This window comes from Zootermopsis nevadensis, unplaced genomic scaffold (genome assembly GCF_977971745.1).
Source record: "Zootermopsis nevadensis isolate Lab colony 2312 unplaced genomic scaffold, Znev_1.0 Znev_ptg000020l, whole genome shotgun sequence".
Taxonomy (NCBI): Eukaryota; Metazoa; Arthropoda; class Insecta; order Blattodea; family Termopsidae; genus Zootermopsis; species Zootermopsis nevadensis.
The window spans coordinates 3,741,095-3,759,479 of record NW_028259152.1 but is presented as its reverse complement, the minus strand read 5'-3'; the positions used below and the strand labels follow the sequence as shown (position 1 = coordinate 3,759,479).

The window sequence follows — 18,385 nt, the reverse complement described above, 5'->3', positions numbered from 1 at the left end:
CATACCTTTGCCTGTCATCACATACGGTGCACCCGTGATGACTCATTCAAAACCTTTATTCGAACGTGATTTTGTGTGGTTTTCTTCAGTTCTGACTTTATGATCCTGCCACTTAATCCTGGACAGTGGAGTTACTTGGTTTACGTAGGAAACAGAAAGATAGGTTTGTCTAAAAGAACAGCCCTGTATGTTCATATTTTAACAACATGCACAAATAAATATGAGCAGATGAATTTCGGGCAGTGCCCGCCAGCGCAGCCATATTTTAATGTATCCTGAAACCCAGAATAAGCATCACGTAAGAGAATGAAGATCTGATATTAAAGTGCAGTAGCCTTGTAGAGTATTGGCATGTAAGTGGTGCACCCCTGGCGTGATGTCACAAGAAAGTACAGCTGATTGTGCATATTCTCATTACGCGTTTCATAATTGCATCACTGGGAATATGTGTGTCGGTATGCACGGTTACGCGTGTAATGACGGCAATACGCAGAGGTGTACTGCCTGCAGCTTCATACTCCTTGGCCTTAACCCGTTGAAGCGAATATCGTCTAAATATTGCTTGAGAATTCAGCCCATTCCTCAAACAAGACACAACAGTTCTCCAGTGCATGGATCAGTTAGTAAATGCTGTTTAAAGAAATGATCCGTGTTTTCACTGAGATTCATACACAAATGCAGAGACCGTGATTATTAAAGGAGATGATATATAAGTTGTAGGCTAAATTACCACTGGGATTTAAATGTTTAATAGCACGAGTTGGCCATGTTGAATTTTATTTCAATTTAGCAGCATGGACTGCCTCTTTATTCTAAGGCATTCCGCTGTTTAACGATGCTGTATTTTGCAACGTAATTTAACTTGATATGCGATGGGAGGGAAGTGGAAAGCACCGAAGCATTGGTAGTTTATTCCGAAGATGTCATAATAAACAAGTTTAATTATTTCAGTACGTAGGTTTATTTTATGAAGAACCCCGGGCAAAGAAGTGGCGCTTTCGACATTAAAACACAGTATAGGGCCGTAAGAAAGTAAATTGAAATCACTTGAAGTATTGTAATAAAACAAAAAGAACTAATAAAATTAGATCTAATAAAGAGATGCGAAGATTCATCGTGTTAAGTGAATTGAATCGTATAGTGAAAATTATTTACGCTCATGTTCAACATAAACTCTAACAAGAAAAGCTAAGAGAGTAGACTGAATGTTGTCAGTTTGTGCATAGCATTTATTTATTCATAGCGGGTTTTGTAGACGTGTGTAGGTAGATTCCGTTGTCCAAATTCTTGAGGCCCCAAATGTGTGGATGCATTGGCGGCGGCTAACGGAATCGACTGACTCTTGAGTGCAGTAGACCAAGATCTGTCTACTTCCGTAATTCTTGCCATTTCTTAATTCATTATAATCTTAATCACTGTAAGCATCATCGAACCATGAAATAGAATACGTTGAGTCAGTCGGATGACATGTGTGATGGGAAACCTTTGTGCCTCTTCAAAATAATACTCCATTTACTAACGTAATTTAATCTGTGGAACTTTTGGCGGCCATACTAACGATCGTTAGTTTTTGTACCTGGCCTATACCCTGGGGCCCATAATATGGAATGCGGTTACCTTCCGGCCTGTCTGACAAGGACTTCACTCAACAGGTAGTTCCCGCATTACGTAACAAGTGCAGAGGATCTTCTGTAACAATAGCCTCTTCCTTTCTCATCGCTTTTATGACAGTGTGCAGAACTTTAGCCCCCTGTTCTCGAGAAGCGTCCGTTAACACACGTATTGAATGTCGTCTGTGTCCTAAACACGCGTTTGGAATCTGAAGAAATTGATGAAAGTATTTCTCCAGACGAACATTTTAGGAATATATGGTAGCACATTGTTGATTTACTAGAGCAGAGCGCCCCTTTCGGAGCTCCTCGGGGGGGGGTTGGTCAAGTGTTGGGGGGGGGGTGCGTTTTAAATTGTTGTGTAACAAACTAAACTAACCCCCCCCCAAGGGGGGTTCTTTGATGTCATCTTTAGCGTCGCGTTTCGAATTCTGACGTGCATTTTCGATTCTTTGTTTGACGGCTTCTTCTTCGTCGATCATAAATAGTTGATCAAAAGTTGCATTCTCATTATCTTTCGGAAAAGATGCCGCATTCATGTTATAATAAATTTGGCCATGCAATTTAAAACATAGATTGTAATTTACCTTGATATCTAATACTTTCTTTTTCAGCGTCTTGTTTTCTTTCCTCCTCTGTTCTTGCCGAATAAGTTTTCTACGTGTGTCGTTAATATGGTCTCGTTTATCAATGTAAGTCTTCTTTCGCTTTTCTTTATTTGTTAAATAGGTCTGATGTTGTAGTTCTTTACGTCGCTGTTCAGAGGCCAACTGTTCTTGTTCAGTCAACTTTTTACGTCCAGCCCCACCCTTGCAAATCGATCATAATAGTTTTCGTAATCGAAATATATCGAATGAGTATTAGTTTACCTCATTGGAGTTTGTATTTCAAATAGTTGATAACGTTTCAAATACTTGATAACGTCTGCTTTCACTTTTCTTCATTTCTTAAATAGTTTTATGTCGCTGTTCGGAGGCGATGTGCTGCTTCTGGAGCAGTGGTAATGCGACTCGCTTGGTAGTTGTTTATTTATTACGTTATTTGTTTACTCGGCATTGTTGTGTTGTTATACCAACACAACAATGCCGAGTAAACAAATAACGTGACATTGTTTGATGACGACAACGAGGAATCACAAATTTTTATAGTAGAGATTTATAGTAGAAAAGAGAGACGACAACGAGGAATCACAAATTTTGATAGTAGACTTCGCCGTGGACATCAGTATCGTGTGGGGTAATTTTCGGTTGACCGGGCACAGTTGGTATTAAAAGCTTTTGCTACCAGTAATTAGCACTTCCACTAAATGCCAACTGCGTAACCGTGCTGTTTACTTGTTCGTAAAATAAGCTAGTCATAAAGGTATTTCCAGTTTCTTGTCATATCTCTTCAGTTCTAAAGCAAGGGACGCCGACCGAGCGGTAATATACCTCCCTTCATATTCTCTAGGTCCCGGCAAGACCGGATACTGCCTGTTCTGAGGTTTTTAGTGGGTTTCCGCAGTTGTCCATGCATATACCTTGATTGTGCCATAAATTAGGCCACGACCACTTCCTCATCCTTTCAAATTAGACGTTATACAGTCTGAGATACTGACATCGTCGTTAAATAAACCACATAAATAAGAAAGCACGAATGTTCGGTAGCATGAAGATGGTGTGTTTCGTTTGTACAGGACAGCTGTCTATCTTTGGTTGCCTGTATACAGTGGATTGTAATCACACGGCGCGTTGTGAGATGGAAGTTATCACAGGGAAGCGGTACTGGTTCTGTATGGCATTGCATGAAGCTGCTGGTGTTAGTGATGTGTGTAGGTAGATTCTAAGTACAGTCAAACCTCGGTTCACGAACTTAATTCGTTACTGAAGGTCGTTCGTAAACCGAAATGTTCGTTAACTGAAACTATTTTCGCCATAGGAATTAATGTAAAATGGATTAATCCGTTCCTGGACCCCAGATGATTGCTTATTTAAAATTTTACAACAGTACTTTGTGCACAAGTTATTAACACAAAATCAATGGAAACCATTAAATCTGTCACAAAAAAGATAAACACGACACTAAGCAGATCAAATATAGACGAAAACTTCATTTAGTTTTACCGTACCTGTATGGAGGAGAGTTGACGGCGTAAGTGGAAGGTGGTGAGGAAGTGAAATGTTATAGTTTGGAAGGGGATTCTTTTTCTTTTTTCTGTCTCTTGGCACCACTCGACTCTGCATCAGACTCACTGGGCCTCTGTTTCAATAAAAAGTTGTCCAGTGTGATTTGTTTTTGTCTAAGTTTTAAAATGTTTCTAAAGTGACACATGACATTATCATTGAAAATGTTTATGCTGCGGCTTACTACTGCTTTATCGGGGTGATATCATTCCACGAAACATTGCACCTCACCCCATTTTGCACAAATTTCACGGATCAAAGAAGTAGCAAGATCAGAGACACGACCACCATTTTCATGTTTGGCTATGATTTCTTTCTTAACATCTATCATGATATTGGTATTTTTTCTTTTCACTTCGCTGCTATCATTGTCTTTCTTTGGCCCCATGCTGGATCATTCTTCTACGAATACTGCCGACGCTGATACTCCCAGCTTATCGCTCCACGATATTGACGGCTTGCGTGTTCGTAACTCGAGACACAGTACGTCATCCGAGACGCTTTGTGTTCGGAAAATTTGTTCGTAAACTGAATTGTTCGTGATCCCGAGGCGTTCGTGAACCGAGGTTTGACTGTATTTGGTATCTGTCTGCAAGTCCACGGTGTCACTGTCCAAAAGAAAAACCATTGATAGATGATACGGCGATAGCAGGAAGTTGGACAAGACTTTCGATTGCGCCCACTTTATAGATATTGTAAGGCAAATTCCGATAAAAAAATTGTGTTGTGTGTGTACCTATGTGCGACTTTTGTTCAAGACGTTTTTCTGTCAGGTTAATGTGACGAGATACCCCCAAGATGTAGTTGTGCCCTTATATAATGCCAACACATGGCAGTGTCTGTGTATTAGAAATAGCTAATCCTGTATCAGTTTATAAAGAATTCAGAAGATGGCAGTGAATTGAAAGTGTATCTAGCTTACGTGTAGTACACGCAGTACCAGTATAGAAGTATCCTTTGCGATTACATTTTAATTAAAGTGTGCTGATTTGATAAGAAATGTACGTAAAAGTTTATTTGGGCCCGTACAATGAACTAAACTTAATTGAAACAACCGGTCACAATTTAATGTTCGTGTACATCACCTATTTTGAAATTGCAAAGGTAATTCGGCCGCGGTTGCTTGGTTACAGCCAGACTTAAGACATCGGACTCATTAAAGTTTTGACTCACTTCAGTGCAGTGCTAGTTCAGAATTTAAGAAACGCCTTAACAGAGATCTTCTTGCATTAAATTCACATTGTTCAGTAAAGTTATTTAGGCAAAATCGATATCAGCTTCTTGGATTAGTGTTATTAGTCTTCCGACTGCAAGGTTTGTATTCGAGATGGGCTGTTTGTGTATGCTGTACTGATAAGATCTACAGCTCGAGTTCTTTCAGTTTGATGGAAACAATTTGGCAGTTGTCTGTTTTACTTTAGTATGTTAAGTAGGTAGTTGTATGTTCTTATCAGATTCAGTTTCTCTTTTGTCATGAGGAAGGGCATTTCAAGAACTTTTACTTAACATCGGAATACCACGTGTTCGCTGTTTCCCAGCTGCATTTTTTTTCTGGTACAACTTTCCAGAATATTTACGAAGTCACCAGGGGCAGGTTCCAGATTTTAATATCCGTTCAAATTCATTTCCGTTCTTATGCCCACACATACAGGCCGATCCCGTGTTTAACAAAGTGACATGTAAATTTTGTTATTCAGATACCTTTTCCGTCCTTGAGACTTACGTAATCGATTTCGTCATTCTGTTGTTGTACTGTCCTTCACAGTCACAGGCGTTACTACTGTTCTATGTCGTTCTGGTACGGGGTGGTGGTGGTTTAATGCACTCGGTGAAACCATGAAGCATCCCCTGAACGTGTCGTGGCCCACAAGCATGCAGATTTTAACGTAGATCCACTTAAGTCATTGTAGTCCATGTACCGCTTCGAGAATTATAAGGTTCAGACACTGCTTGGTATTCTATGGCAGACTCTATAAACTCTGTTAAAAGTTGGAATGAAACGAATCCCACACAGTATCGTTGAGTTCCGTCGCAGAAACGGAGTGCCAGGTGATTGCGTAAAGCGTGGTATGTTGGTTATGAGCGTACAAGCCCATAATAGTGTTGTGTCAAGGAAACTTGCATGCTGCTTGTGTGACGTGGAATCATTTACATTACTGCGTGCTACTTCTGAGGTGTGTTGAATGTTTTAAGGAACTACATTTTTTCGTCTGTTCTGTGTTGGTATACTCCATTACTCTCTTTCTACACTGTCCAGGTGTGTGCTTTGAATTTTAAATCAGAAATATTGACTGCGAAATGTTTATGTTTACTTCGTGTTCCATTACTCGTGTGTTGGGATTGACCATAAGACACGAAGGTAGAAATGGCCATCATGGCATTTGGTTCGTCTTGGTAAATCAGTTTAATTGCTTTCAGCATTGCAGGCGCAGTTGCGTTGCATTTTATTTCTGTCGCTGTATTTATTACGTTCCCTTCCATCTGTGTGCCATTTTTACCCTGATTTTCGTGTTCCGTACAGGATGGGATGTTTGTGGTATGCCTATACGTATTCGCATGTCAGTCTTTGTATTCAACTTGAGTAACTTTCGAGCTGTTTGGCTAGTTTTACGAGAGTCGGTATGAAGGTCATGTGATGAGCTCCTAACCTTTATTTATACGAACCTTGTAATTCTCTCCCGCCAGCAACACTAAATGGTGTTGGGAACTTCTCGATATCAGTAAGGTCGACTTTTTATGATGCTGGCCTTTTAAATTATGCAGCTACTGTCATTGCCATTTCTAGAGAAAATGGAATCATCCTGCTACTAGGCTCTTCATAACCATTGTACAGTAGTTGTATAAGCGTTGTTTATTATCGAAGAATCAGTCGACATGTTCAAATAATAATGGAGTTAAATATTATAACAGTTTTAATTCCTGATAAGCAGATAATTTCCCAGCTAAACGACCACAGTGTGCAGTAATGACCGGTGCGTGATGTGATGGCTTTGCGCAGTAATGCGGATGGCCTCGCCGACCAAGATTCTGATATAATATCGCCTTGCTCGTTTAATTACATAATTAGACAGGCATTATATGTTAATTAATTCAGACAACATTAAGATAAAATTGTAAATGGTTTCTGAATTGGAAGGGGGTTGAGTAGACATTAGCAACTGGTGTTTGACTTTGCGTGATTTTTGGATTTGTAGGTCTAGGGAGTGACAACTCGGATGGGCCAGAAAGACTCAAAGTACACTTTTGGTTCCAATGTCCGAGTGCCATAGCTCAAAGAAAGCTGTTCACTGTGTGCGTACAACAGACGGCGTGGATGCAGAGAAGTTGCTAGGTGGCGTGTTCACTGCGTTAAGTAAAGTGAATGCATATAAAAACAAGCCTGCTACGAGAAAAACCCTCCTTGGTCGCAAACGCTGTTAAAGCGTTGGAAGTCCTGTTCAGTTCTGATTGTATACAGCTCCCTGAGTCGTGAGATTTCAGGCTCACACGGCGACAAATAGGAGAATGTCTTCTGGGATGTCGTGACGCGTAGCCCAGCGTACATTGATCGACGTTTCAGAGTGCTAACCACCTCCAACAGGGCGATGATTACTCATGACAGATTGTGTGTTACTCGTAGGTTTTACATTTAACGAACGAAAACGCGGTGGGACAGAGCTCTTTTCAGAAGCTAATAGTCGCTTATCCTGTCAAGAATTTACCTGTTTTTCATGAAAATGAAAGTCCGTTGCCGTGTTTGCAAGACTGCCACTGGTCTTTCAAGTAGCCTCTTTCTTTCAAGTTTTCCGTTTTAAATTTTTTATGCGTTTCTGGCTTTTGGAATGTGTACTTCTTGACCCATCTGTCTCTTCACTCTTCATTTGGTCGCCCGATTTATATCTGGTAAAACCCACAAATTTTAAAGCTCCTCCTACAGTTTCATCAGCTTTGTGCTGATTTTCTCTTCCCTAGTTTCAGACTTACGACATTTGGTATGGCGATAAACATGGCTGGAGATTTGATGTGATTGATCATTTGTTTGTGTGTTATCATTTAATTTAGTTACGATAAGAGTGTGTTATACAGGAGCCTCTCAATATAGGAGGTTCAGAGGATCTGTTGGAAAGGTGTACTCCCTGGAGTACACATTGTAAGGGTCTTCTATCCACATCACGTAGGTCGTAGTTGCACTAACGTGTCAAAGGAGATTGGCGCTTCTTGGGTCGTTCATGCACTTGCCCAGCAGTCGGGCTGAAAGTCTAAACAGAATGATATGGGACGGGCTCACACCAGAACGTGAAAATACCAAAAAATCATCAGCTGTTACTGTTTATATTGAGTCCATTAAGAATTTGCGACTTGTTAACGCTTAAGGTAAAGCGAGTAGAGATTGCTCACAATTCGGGAAAAAATCACTAAAAATCGAATGTTTATCTATTTTCGTAAATAAGTGTACACATGTGTTCTTTGGTATGTTAGGCATATTTAATGAACAATATTCCGATTGTTTTTTCAATTTTTGATAAGATAATGCAGTTTTTTCAGACATTCGATTTTACGCAATCTCTCCTAACCGGGTAGGTGAGATTGCGCAAATGGGTAGGTGAGATGGTTTATGGTTTGAATTACTTATTTCGATCAAACTTTATTAGAAATTGTTATTATAAAATGAATTAGAAGCTTTATTATTACAGAAAATGAATAGTAATGTTAATAAAAAAAGAAATTGTTTTATTATTATAAAAAATAAATAGATAATTGTATCCGACTGTTTATACTCAAAAGCACACATATTATTCTTCGTAATTTTAGGAAAGTTAAGTCGGCCTATTGTAAGTCAGGAGGAGAAACACACTTAATCAAACAAAAAACTGAATCAAACAACAAACGTACTTAATTACTAATATTAACCCTTTGCGGTCCCTTTTAATTACTACTACAGCTCTCTGCAAGTCTATTTAAATACCACTAAGCTGTATAAATTCAACTACTATTATGAACTGTTTTGATTTTTTTTAACTTGCATAAAACGGAGGAAACTGTGCTAAATATGGCAAAATATGTTCTGAGAGGTACATGGTGGACTCAGTCCGACAGAGATGGGCTAATTTCTTTTCCGTATCGACACCTAGTTGCGAATCTGGACCCAAAGCAAGCTTTCCAAAAACATTTCTCTTTAGCCTAATTCTCAAGGTGGATTCAGGAATATTGAATTTTCTACTTGCAGCGCGTATGGTGAGAGAGTCATTTTTTATAGCTTCTATAGCTCGTCGCAAATCCCCCTCTGACCAAGACCCTTTATTAGACTTTCTCACATAAACGTTTGGCATTATGACCTATAAGGAGAAATGCCAAAAATATAATTAGTAATACTCTGCGCTAGAAAAACAGCTCCGAAAACAAACTAGGAATTGCATGTGTCATTTTATGCTATTTTATTTCTTAACTTATGTAAAATACAGTTAAAGGCAGTAGATAGGATGAAAACACAAAGAACATACTTCATTTTTGTTTGATTTTGCAATTAATTGAGTGAACAAGTTTATTTTAATCTCTCCTCCCATTGAAACAAATGAAAATCCTGCGCAAACTCTAACTAGCGCAAGCGCCAACTATACTCATTGGGTAGGGAAGATTGCGCACCCACGTGATCGGCATGAAAATTTCCACAGTGACTCGCAACAGCATGAAACACTAGTCTCAACAAAGAACTAACTTAGAAAATACTTTATTTGCAATTATTTAGAGGTGAAACATTTCTTATGAAAATATACGAAACATTCCAGAAAATTCAAGCCCTCACCTTCTACAGAACAAGCAGAAAATTGGCAATAAAACACAGAGAACAGCTTGCATCGACACGTAAATTTAACTGAAGCCTCTACGAGTGATGTGCTTACTGCTCCTCACGCTGTTGTACGCACATCTTACCCCCTTCCACCTGAATTTAGACATGCGCAAACTCTCCTACCGCGCAATCTCTGCTAGCTTTACCTTATATAGAATAGTTACAAGACGAAATAAATCAGAACAATCTAATACATGAACTTCCCGCAGGCCTAAATGTGTTGGACGTGATTGGACTGTGTGGACGAATTTTCATTTCGTGCTGTATCTGGCGATGACGTAGTACTCGTATTGGCTACGAACTGTACCATCGGGTTTCTGTCCCCGAAATGGATGTTAATTGATTCTCTTAACTGACCGTGCTGTGTGATGCTTGAAATTCATCACACACTTTATTTAACGTGAAGATCACCATGTGAAGGACCTCTCCTTCACGTCTTCAGTACTTAGCAGCCGTTGTGTGGGTCAGGGATAGTTCTGGGTTGAGCAGTTTAGTTGCTGAAACAGTGAGAGGCCCCCATTGTAATATCTGAAGACGGAATTTAAAATCTGTTGTATGAAGCCGTTTTTACCTTTGTTTTGTCAGTCATGAAGTAGAAGTTGGTACGGGAGTTTCTTTCGATGTGATGTTCTGTGTTGTGATTATGATACTTTTAATGTATCAAGGTAGATAAAGGAGCATGTTACATGCGCAGGTTTAAGCAGGAATTATTAATACCCCGAATTAATGATAGAAAAGCCCCTTGCGATGAGTTTGTCGGTTCTGTGAAAGCGAGACGAAGTACAGTAGCCTACATATTAGATTAATGCTTTAGGTGTGATGACTTTCTTTTTGAGGAAATAGTTAAAAGCAGCGTTCATAGTTGGCGCTTCATGTGGAGATACTCTGCTGTTTTGTAAGGTTCAAGAGCCAGGATACAAAACCTTCAGTGCAGAATTGCTCCGTTACAGTTATACCTGTTCCGCTCGCCACCCATCAATCTGGCGTGTCGTATGGGTTGTCTACTCATAAGGCGGAAACTTGAATAACGATGAAGTGACCCAACTGTTCCTGTAAAATAAATTTGCTGTAGATGACAGATTTATTCGTGGCAGGATGTTATAATCTGGGTGAATATATTTTATTTGCATATAATTATTCCCGATTTTATCTGAAGATGTTTGATTTCGCACTCTTGACCCTCTTACTGGTTACTAGTGTAGAATAGTTGCAATTGAGTTTTCATCAGGCCCTGATGCGCTCTTTAGTTGTTTTTAATCCTAATATGGGCTGTATGTACAACAGTTCTTGCAGAAATTCCTTGTAACTGTCAGAATAATGAATTACATACCTACTCGTGGGTTTCATCTAAAAAATCTTGTGATCTCCATTACTTTATCACAAAGATCAGCAAACAGTGACTGCTTTAACATTTCATACACACACAAAGTATCTAGTTCTGTTTCATAAACTTCATGACGGGATGATGTTTTTAGACAGCGGTGTGTTGAAATAGCAAAGATGCCTTCTTGTAAGTGCACAGGACACAATTCTTCATTTATGTAATTTCCGTTTTAGAATGTGGCGCCGAATGCTTTTGAAATTAGTAAATGCAATATGTTTTGAAGATTGTAGGAACAGATTTACCATAAAATGTTTTGCATCTACTTTTTACTTAGGTTATGTCAGTGAAACTTAATCTTGCAATACAGCATTGAATTTATTAAACAGATTCACACTTTTGTTGCTGATCTTCTAGAGACTTAATATAGCAAAATCAGTAGACCCATTCCTGAATCTATAAGTGAGAGTATAATGAATTCTTCTCGGGCTACCAGCTGTGTAAAGTGGTTTAATGGAGAAAAGCCAGCATTTTTAGAACCATCTTTGCCGTCATCCTCAGGGTACTGTAGTTGTGTAGTGAGATGTCTGAAATGCAACTACTGCACAAAAGTATCACTAGCATATCCCAGCATTAGTAAAGACTGGCAGGTAGGATATGATGTAATATGAGGAACCTGGATATACAGTACATAATAGTTACATTAAAGTGTCATTGCTGCATAAAAACTAATGACAAAGAACTGCCAATGAATTTTTTTCCAGGTGGACTGTGGGGTGATTTTTCGAGAAAATGTCTCACCACAGCGATGACAACATGTTAATAGCAACCAGTGACTCATTCTGGGAACCTGGCAACTATAAACGAACAACAAAACGGATTGAAGATGGATACAGACTGTGTAATGACCTTGTGACCCTCATCCAAGAAAGAGCTGATATTGAGAAGGCATATGCAAAGAGCTTGAAGGGATGGTCCAAGAAATGGAATGACCTGATTGAAAAAGGTATTCAAACCTTCGTTTATTTAGGAGACTTTTGCAAAGTAGCTCTTATCCAAATTTTGAGCAACTGTCCATTTAACAAAAATTGAATGTTTCCACATATGATATAATTACAATTTAATGCAGTTTAGAACCAAGAATTTATTTTTGTAAATTGAAGTTATCCATACAGTATGCAAACTACTTTGCTGCATATTGTTGAAATTGTGAGAAGAGAACCAAAACACTGCATGAAGAGGCATGCAAGGGCTTAAAATGCTGGAGGGGCTCAGTCTGTAGTTGGATACCTACCAAGTGAACCAGTGATACTCTCAAAATTAATTAAAGAAAACTCACTGCTAGCATAATCAGAGTACTAAAGTAAGGCATGTATCGATACAGACTAGCCATTTGTTTAATACAGATCAGTACATTTCTTTGGTTTTTACTAGGTCCGGAGTATGGCACAACAGAAGCAGCTTGGAAAGGAGTTTTGGGTGAGGCAGACAGGTTGTGTGACCTGCACTTGAAGGTCAGGGACAATCTCTGTAATGATGTTGTGCAGCAAGTTAAAACATGGCAGAAAGACACATATCATAAGGTAGGCGTACAATCTTGTTAACTGCACTGTGCTTTGATGGGACTTTGTATTTTAATACTTGATTATTGTGTATGTACAGGAATATAGCTCTCAAGGAAGTTCATAAAATTAAACTGTGTAATTTGAAGGGCCATGATATTTTTACCATGCTAAAGTAGCACAGTCGTTAGTGTAGATTTAGTAAATAATTAATTCTGACATGATAAGCCACAATATTCATGAAGATTTCCGTCTTCTGGGTTGTTGCGCTGTGTAGTCTGGTCGATGTTAACCAACGTTTCAGAGGTCATACTGCCTCCATCATCGCCCTGACGACGGAGGCAGTATGACCTTTTAAACGTTGGTTAACATCGACCAGACTACACAGTGCAACAACCCAGAAGACGGAAATCTTCATACTCACCGCTGTGAGAACCTCAAGTCTTACACAATATTCATGCTCTTAAAGAATACTGAACTTAATAAAATTTGATGAAAATTTAGCTTTATTACATAGCTGTATGTGAACTTTAATTGATACAGTTTATTGTTAATACAAGATGTACCATATTTGTATGTAACTGCGACGTTAGTTCCAAAGCATGTTATGGCAATTTGAGGCTGTAAAATGTCAAGAATCTTACAGTATCATCATGAGGTGAGAAAGATGACATTTATTCAGCAACTGGTAGTAACATTACAGTACTAGATGCTCTTTTCCATTGTTTTAGAGAGAATTTAAAAAACATTTTGATTCATTTCAAAAGTGTGTAATAATAGTTGAATTTAAATGCATGTATTTTGTAAGCACAAATCAAAGATTGTGTTGATAGTTGTTGCATATTTTAAATTCTACTTTACCTTGACTGTTAATAGAAACCAGAACCAAAGAAGATTAATTATAAACTGTCTTGTCATTTAATAACAGGTATGATGAAGTTGTAGTTGAAGTGGCAGTGGGAGTTTGATTTTATTGAGTAATTTGGTGTATTAAGTTGCATTGTTGCACAGTGATCTCTGAAAATTAACCATTGTTATCAGACAGACAGTAAAACACAATAATACTGTTGTACATAAAATGACTGAGAACTTATTTTTAATGAACACACATTGTTCTTGTTACTGGCTGTCTAATGGTTCTGGTAATAGTAGAATTATATAGGTCAAGAAGACAGACTGCATTGTAATGATATCATGCTACTGAATTTTGATTTGCTCCCCTGCAGCACAGAACAGGCACAGATTTGCCTGTGTGGATTCAGGTACAGTGGCATGATACCCTTTGAAATGTGGGTGCACAGGTTCAGTCCTGTGTTAAGCCTGGATGTTTTTTCTCACAGAATATATTAGAAGCATGTTTCTTTAAATTTTTTGGCAACTTTTTATGAGGTGCTATCCTAATGTAATAAAACCAGAGTTATACCTGGTAGATAGAGTGAGAGAATACCTACTTACCTGCCTGCCTGACTGGAAAGTTTACAAATTTTAGTTCCTGTGTTACATATTTTGTAGGTCTCTGTAGTATGTAGCTTATCCATTTCTAAAACTCTCATCTGATTCTGTAGGCATATAAATCTTATACATCATCTCTGAAATTCAGTTGAACTTGTGATTGAAAGCAGATACATTTTATAGCAAAACCATTGAAGTATGTATGACCCTTCTGTTTCTTTGCTATATGTTTCAGTATATTTACAAGGTTCTAAATGCTGATGGTGATATTGAAATTACACTCAATTTCTTTTCAGTTATCAGCAGGTGACAGTGTTGGTAATTTCACTTCACTATTTGTCTTGTGTGTCTGAAGAAGCAGGTGCGTCACCTGTATTCTATACTTGTGGCTCAGCAAACCCACTTACCTGTTTGCCCATGACCAGTGAAAAATGAAGGCTAATGAGTGAAATTTTTTAAATTTATTTAATTAATTTTCCCTCTTTTTCCTGTTTTATTTCTCCACAGACATTGATTGAACAGTAACTTTGTATGTGGCATGGGTATGAGGACTGTGGTTAATGTGGTTGTGGTATAAAGATTATAGTGAAATACAGTTCACCAGTTATATCATTGTTTGAACGATACATTGCTTTGTTCCATTTGTGTTGATGCTAAATGCTGCTAGTAGTGACTGCCTCCACTGTACTAGTCAGTTGCTTGTTGTCAACATTTGTTCTTGATGGTTCTTATGGAGAAATTGTCTGACAAATAGAATTTTTCTGTAACTGGTAAACTGGAGCAACATTTGTTGACCCCTGTCTGTAGCCAAGTCATATGTTAAAGGTTGAAGAAATCCTTTGTATAATGAAGATGTTTCCAATATATATTTAGTCCTCAAACATAAGTATTTATAGGAATGATGGCTTTTAATTTTTGTTGATGTATCTTTCAGTTATGATTGCTTTCAGAACGTCATGTGTTAATAGTCTTAGAGAAATGGAACAGAATTACTGATCTGTGTTGTCTTTGTTTTTCAGTCAATGATTCAAATAAAGGAAAGGAAAGAAATGGAAGATTCGTTTAAAAAGGCACAGAAGCCATGGTCAAAATTGTTAGCGAAAGTGAACAAAACCAAGGTAGACTATCATACTGCATGTAAAACTGAGAAGTCAGCCTCAAATCAGGAAAGGAATGCATCAGCAGATAGTTCCCTATCACCAGATCAGGTATGTATATTTTCACTTTTCATGTTCAGTTGGATCATATGGCACAGTACAAAAGTAATAAAAGCTGATCTTTTGGTGTCTGACAGATCATATCAATGCCGAAAGTAATTAACCTTGTGTTAAAGTGTTCAGCTGCTATAATGCTTTCTTGATCATTATCAGCATTCAGGGAATTGGTCTTGTAATCCTTTGGTTTATAAAATACCATGTAGATATATTTCTGTCTAAGGTGGCTTTCCTCATGTACAAGAAATTGAATATGAAAACACTGGTTCAAGGTATTAACTTGCTATGTATGTTACAAGTGCCTCTCTAATACAAGTTAGGAAATGTGTGCAGCATAACAGTTGTGAAACATACACTCTTTTTATTGCCTCCAAATTTTCAGGTTATGAATGCTAGATTTTGATGATCTCTTAACAAATAACATGATATAGGTGGGGCAGATGAGCATATTCATTACAAAATTTTATCTAAATCAGTCCAATATTCTCAGTTAATAGATTACAGAAGCATAAAAGTATTTTCTTTTTTTCTAATTATCTCAGTTATGTGCATCAAATGTTTCATTTTTACCTACAACGGTTGGTCAAGACATTCTTTACTCTTACAAATATTTGATGAGTTATGCTAAAGACAAATGCCCTGATGGTTGATCTTCCTGTGGTGTCCATTATTATTGCCTGCTTTTAACCAGAATGGGGATTTTTCTGCAGATATTAGCAAAACACCACAATATCACTTTTCATTAAAACCATTCAGCAGTTTTTAAGTTATATTGCAGACTGACTGATGGATTCTGTGAAGCTAAGAGTTGTTTTTGCAACTTCCCATTGTAAATACACCAAAAAGTGGTTGTACATTGCACCATAATTTTTGATTAATAATTTATATTTGTAATTGTAAACCGAATGAGAAGCCATAATAAATCCTTTTAATGTCAATATTTAAGAGTGATTTCCTCGTACAGTTAAGCAATAAAGTCATAAAGTAGAAATTTTCTTATAAAGGTGGCTGTATTAACTGTATCATGAGACACATTAATGCAGACATTGCCAAATTTTAAGGGGAGATGCATTTCACATCTAGACCATACCCGTATTCTGTTCTCTTCTTAACAGAGACTGTCCATAACATGGAATGAAATAATGTTTGTACTTTCAAATAATTGTTTAGAATTATTTAAAATGTTACTGTCTTTGTGTATAAACTTGTTCTGTTCATTATCAACAATTAACGTTTTTATTTTATTACAGAAAGCAGCCATGGTAAGCAAATCAGTTACATTCATTAAAAAATAACATTGCCTCACTAACACAATAGTTACTCATTTGATGTGTGCTTTGATTAATAAGACATCATCTAATGTTGGTTTGATTAATGATCGTAAACATAGATAAACTGTCAAGAAGAGATTAAGTTTCTAATTTGCTTTTATGGAAGTTGAAGGAATGCTGACTAAATGGCATGAGTAGCATGACTGACACACTTGAGACAAGAGAAGAGTCTATTGAAACACAAATATGTAACCATTGTGTTTAGCCAGTGGTGAAAGTATGTAGTTGCAGTAAATATATGAGTCACAAAATTCCTGCTATGTAAATTTGTTTACTAGCATATATAATTTTCCTAAAAGTATCCTTGTGCACGTCATGTAATGGATGGTCTCATGGTGCCATGTTTGAAAGAGATTTGTCAGGTCGCCTTAAATATATGACAAACGGGTAGAAGCTAATACACCGATTTGCAAGGCTTGTAGTTGTGAATGCATAGTAAAGAAAAAGGAGCAACAAACATTTATGAAGTAATAACAACAGCAACAACAATAATAATGCAAAATCAACAGACATGATGAAATAATCCATTTGAGGAAAATTGCTAGTTTTCACAGGTGTGGCCACATATCAAGATACATAGATTTAAGATAAAAGTTACCTTAACAATGTAATATATGCTTTTACATGTGACAGCAAAAACACTTGTATGTAAGTGTGCATGTGCGTGAGCATATTTGTTAACTGCAGTAATCTTTAACATAAGTAATTAGTGGGAATCATAGTTATGTTTTATATGTTTTTCTGTGCTTTATTTATAAATTATATAGGCAGTTTTCATAGTAAGCATCAATATATTGACACTGAAAATTACTTCAGTTATGTTGAAACATAGTTAGTAAATTACAATCTTGTTCAACTTTATGACAAGAAACTGGTTGAATACAGCATATTGTTCTTGTTGTATCTCATCTGATCCTTTAAAGTCCAGTTTTTACTATATGTACCACCTGCTTTGACAGTCAATAATTGCATTTTGCCCATGTACTGTACTTTTGGTTTTTGTACAATGCTCGAGGCAAAGTGTTTATTTGCCAAACAGCATTAACCAATTCAGCATTGTAATGGAAATACATTGTATTTTCTTTGTGGTAGGATCTGAATCCTTAAATATTATTTAGATGATCTTTGGCTTCAAAAGGTTACGAATATTAAAGATGTAACTGGAACTTCCATTAATATGACAAACATTATGTCTTTCTGTTGCAATGTCCATTGAAAGTATGGAAAAAATTATTTGAACAAATGTCGGATTACCAAAATATATAGCTGAAATTAAGCCATTAACAGTAATAATGGTGTCACATTATATATATTTTTCTTGTTTTAAATTCTTGCAGGTGAAGAAAATGCAAGACCGTGTCCAGAAGTCTAAAGACGATGTTCAGAAGGCTAAGGAGAAATATGATGCAGCTTTAGATGAAATAAATGGATATAACCCTAAATATATGGAAGACATGACTGTTGTATTTGATAAGTGCCAAGACATGGAAGCACAGAGGTTGCAGTTTTTCAAGGAAATTATGTTCAGTATTCACAAATGTCTCAACATTTCACAAGATCCTGTGTAAGTTCATGGTTTTTGTTACTACCATTTTGAGGAGTGCAAGACATGAAATTTAAAAAAAGAGTACTAGAAGGGAATTATGTGAGAGTAGTGTGTAACAGAAGACACCTTTGGAAGGGAAGTGATAGTAGAATCATATGCTTGTTAAAAGTAATTTACAGGTATATATTTTGCAAACTTTGAAATAGAGAATGTTATTTTAACCACTTTGGTGATAATTTCCAAATTATCTGCCTGATTTTTAAATTTGTTACAACAGCTATTTAATTTGGACATTAATTGAAATTCAATATCTTGGTCTTTCATTATATAATTATGAATCAACTGCTTGAAATATGAATT

At 37.1% G+C, this 18,385-nt stretch overlaps 1 protein-coding gene across 6 annotated transcripts in view; it reads left to right on the top strand.

Annotated features, from left to right (window-relative positions):
• The window catches only part of Synd (protein kinase C and casein kinase substrate in neurons protein Synd), a 63,163-nt gene that overhangs the window by 34,154 nt on the left and 10,624 nt on the right, over positions 1 to 18,385 (top strand). For 4 of the 6 annotated variants that reach the window (XM_022086912.2, XM_022086916.2, XM_022086911.2 and 1 more), the window contains exons 2-6: positions 11,685 to 11,926; positions 12,355 to 12,503; positions 14,954 to 15,142; positions 16,399 to 16,410; positions 17,817 to 18,043. In XM_022086912.2, the coding sequence (XP_021942604.1) occupies positions 11,713 to 11,926; positions 12,355 to 12,503; positions 14,954 to 15,142; positions 16,399 to 16,410; positions 17,817 to 18,043 (791 nt within the window). In that variant the 5' untranslated portion in view covers positions 11,685 to 11,712. Of the gene's footprint in view, positions 1 to 2,823; positions 2,847 to 11,684; positions 11,927 to 12,354; positions 12,504 to 14,953; positions 15,143 to 16,398; positions 16,411 to 17,816; positions 18,044 to 18,385 lie in introns of those variants that run through there. The other 2 variants (XM_022086914.2, XM_022086915.2) reach the window with 2 other exon arrangements.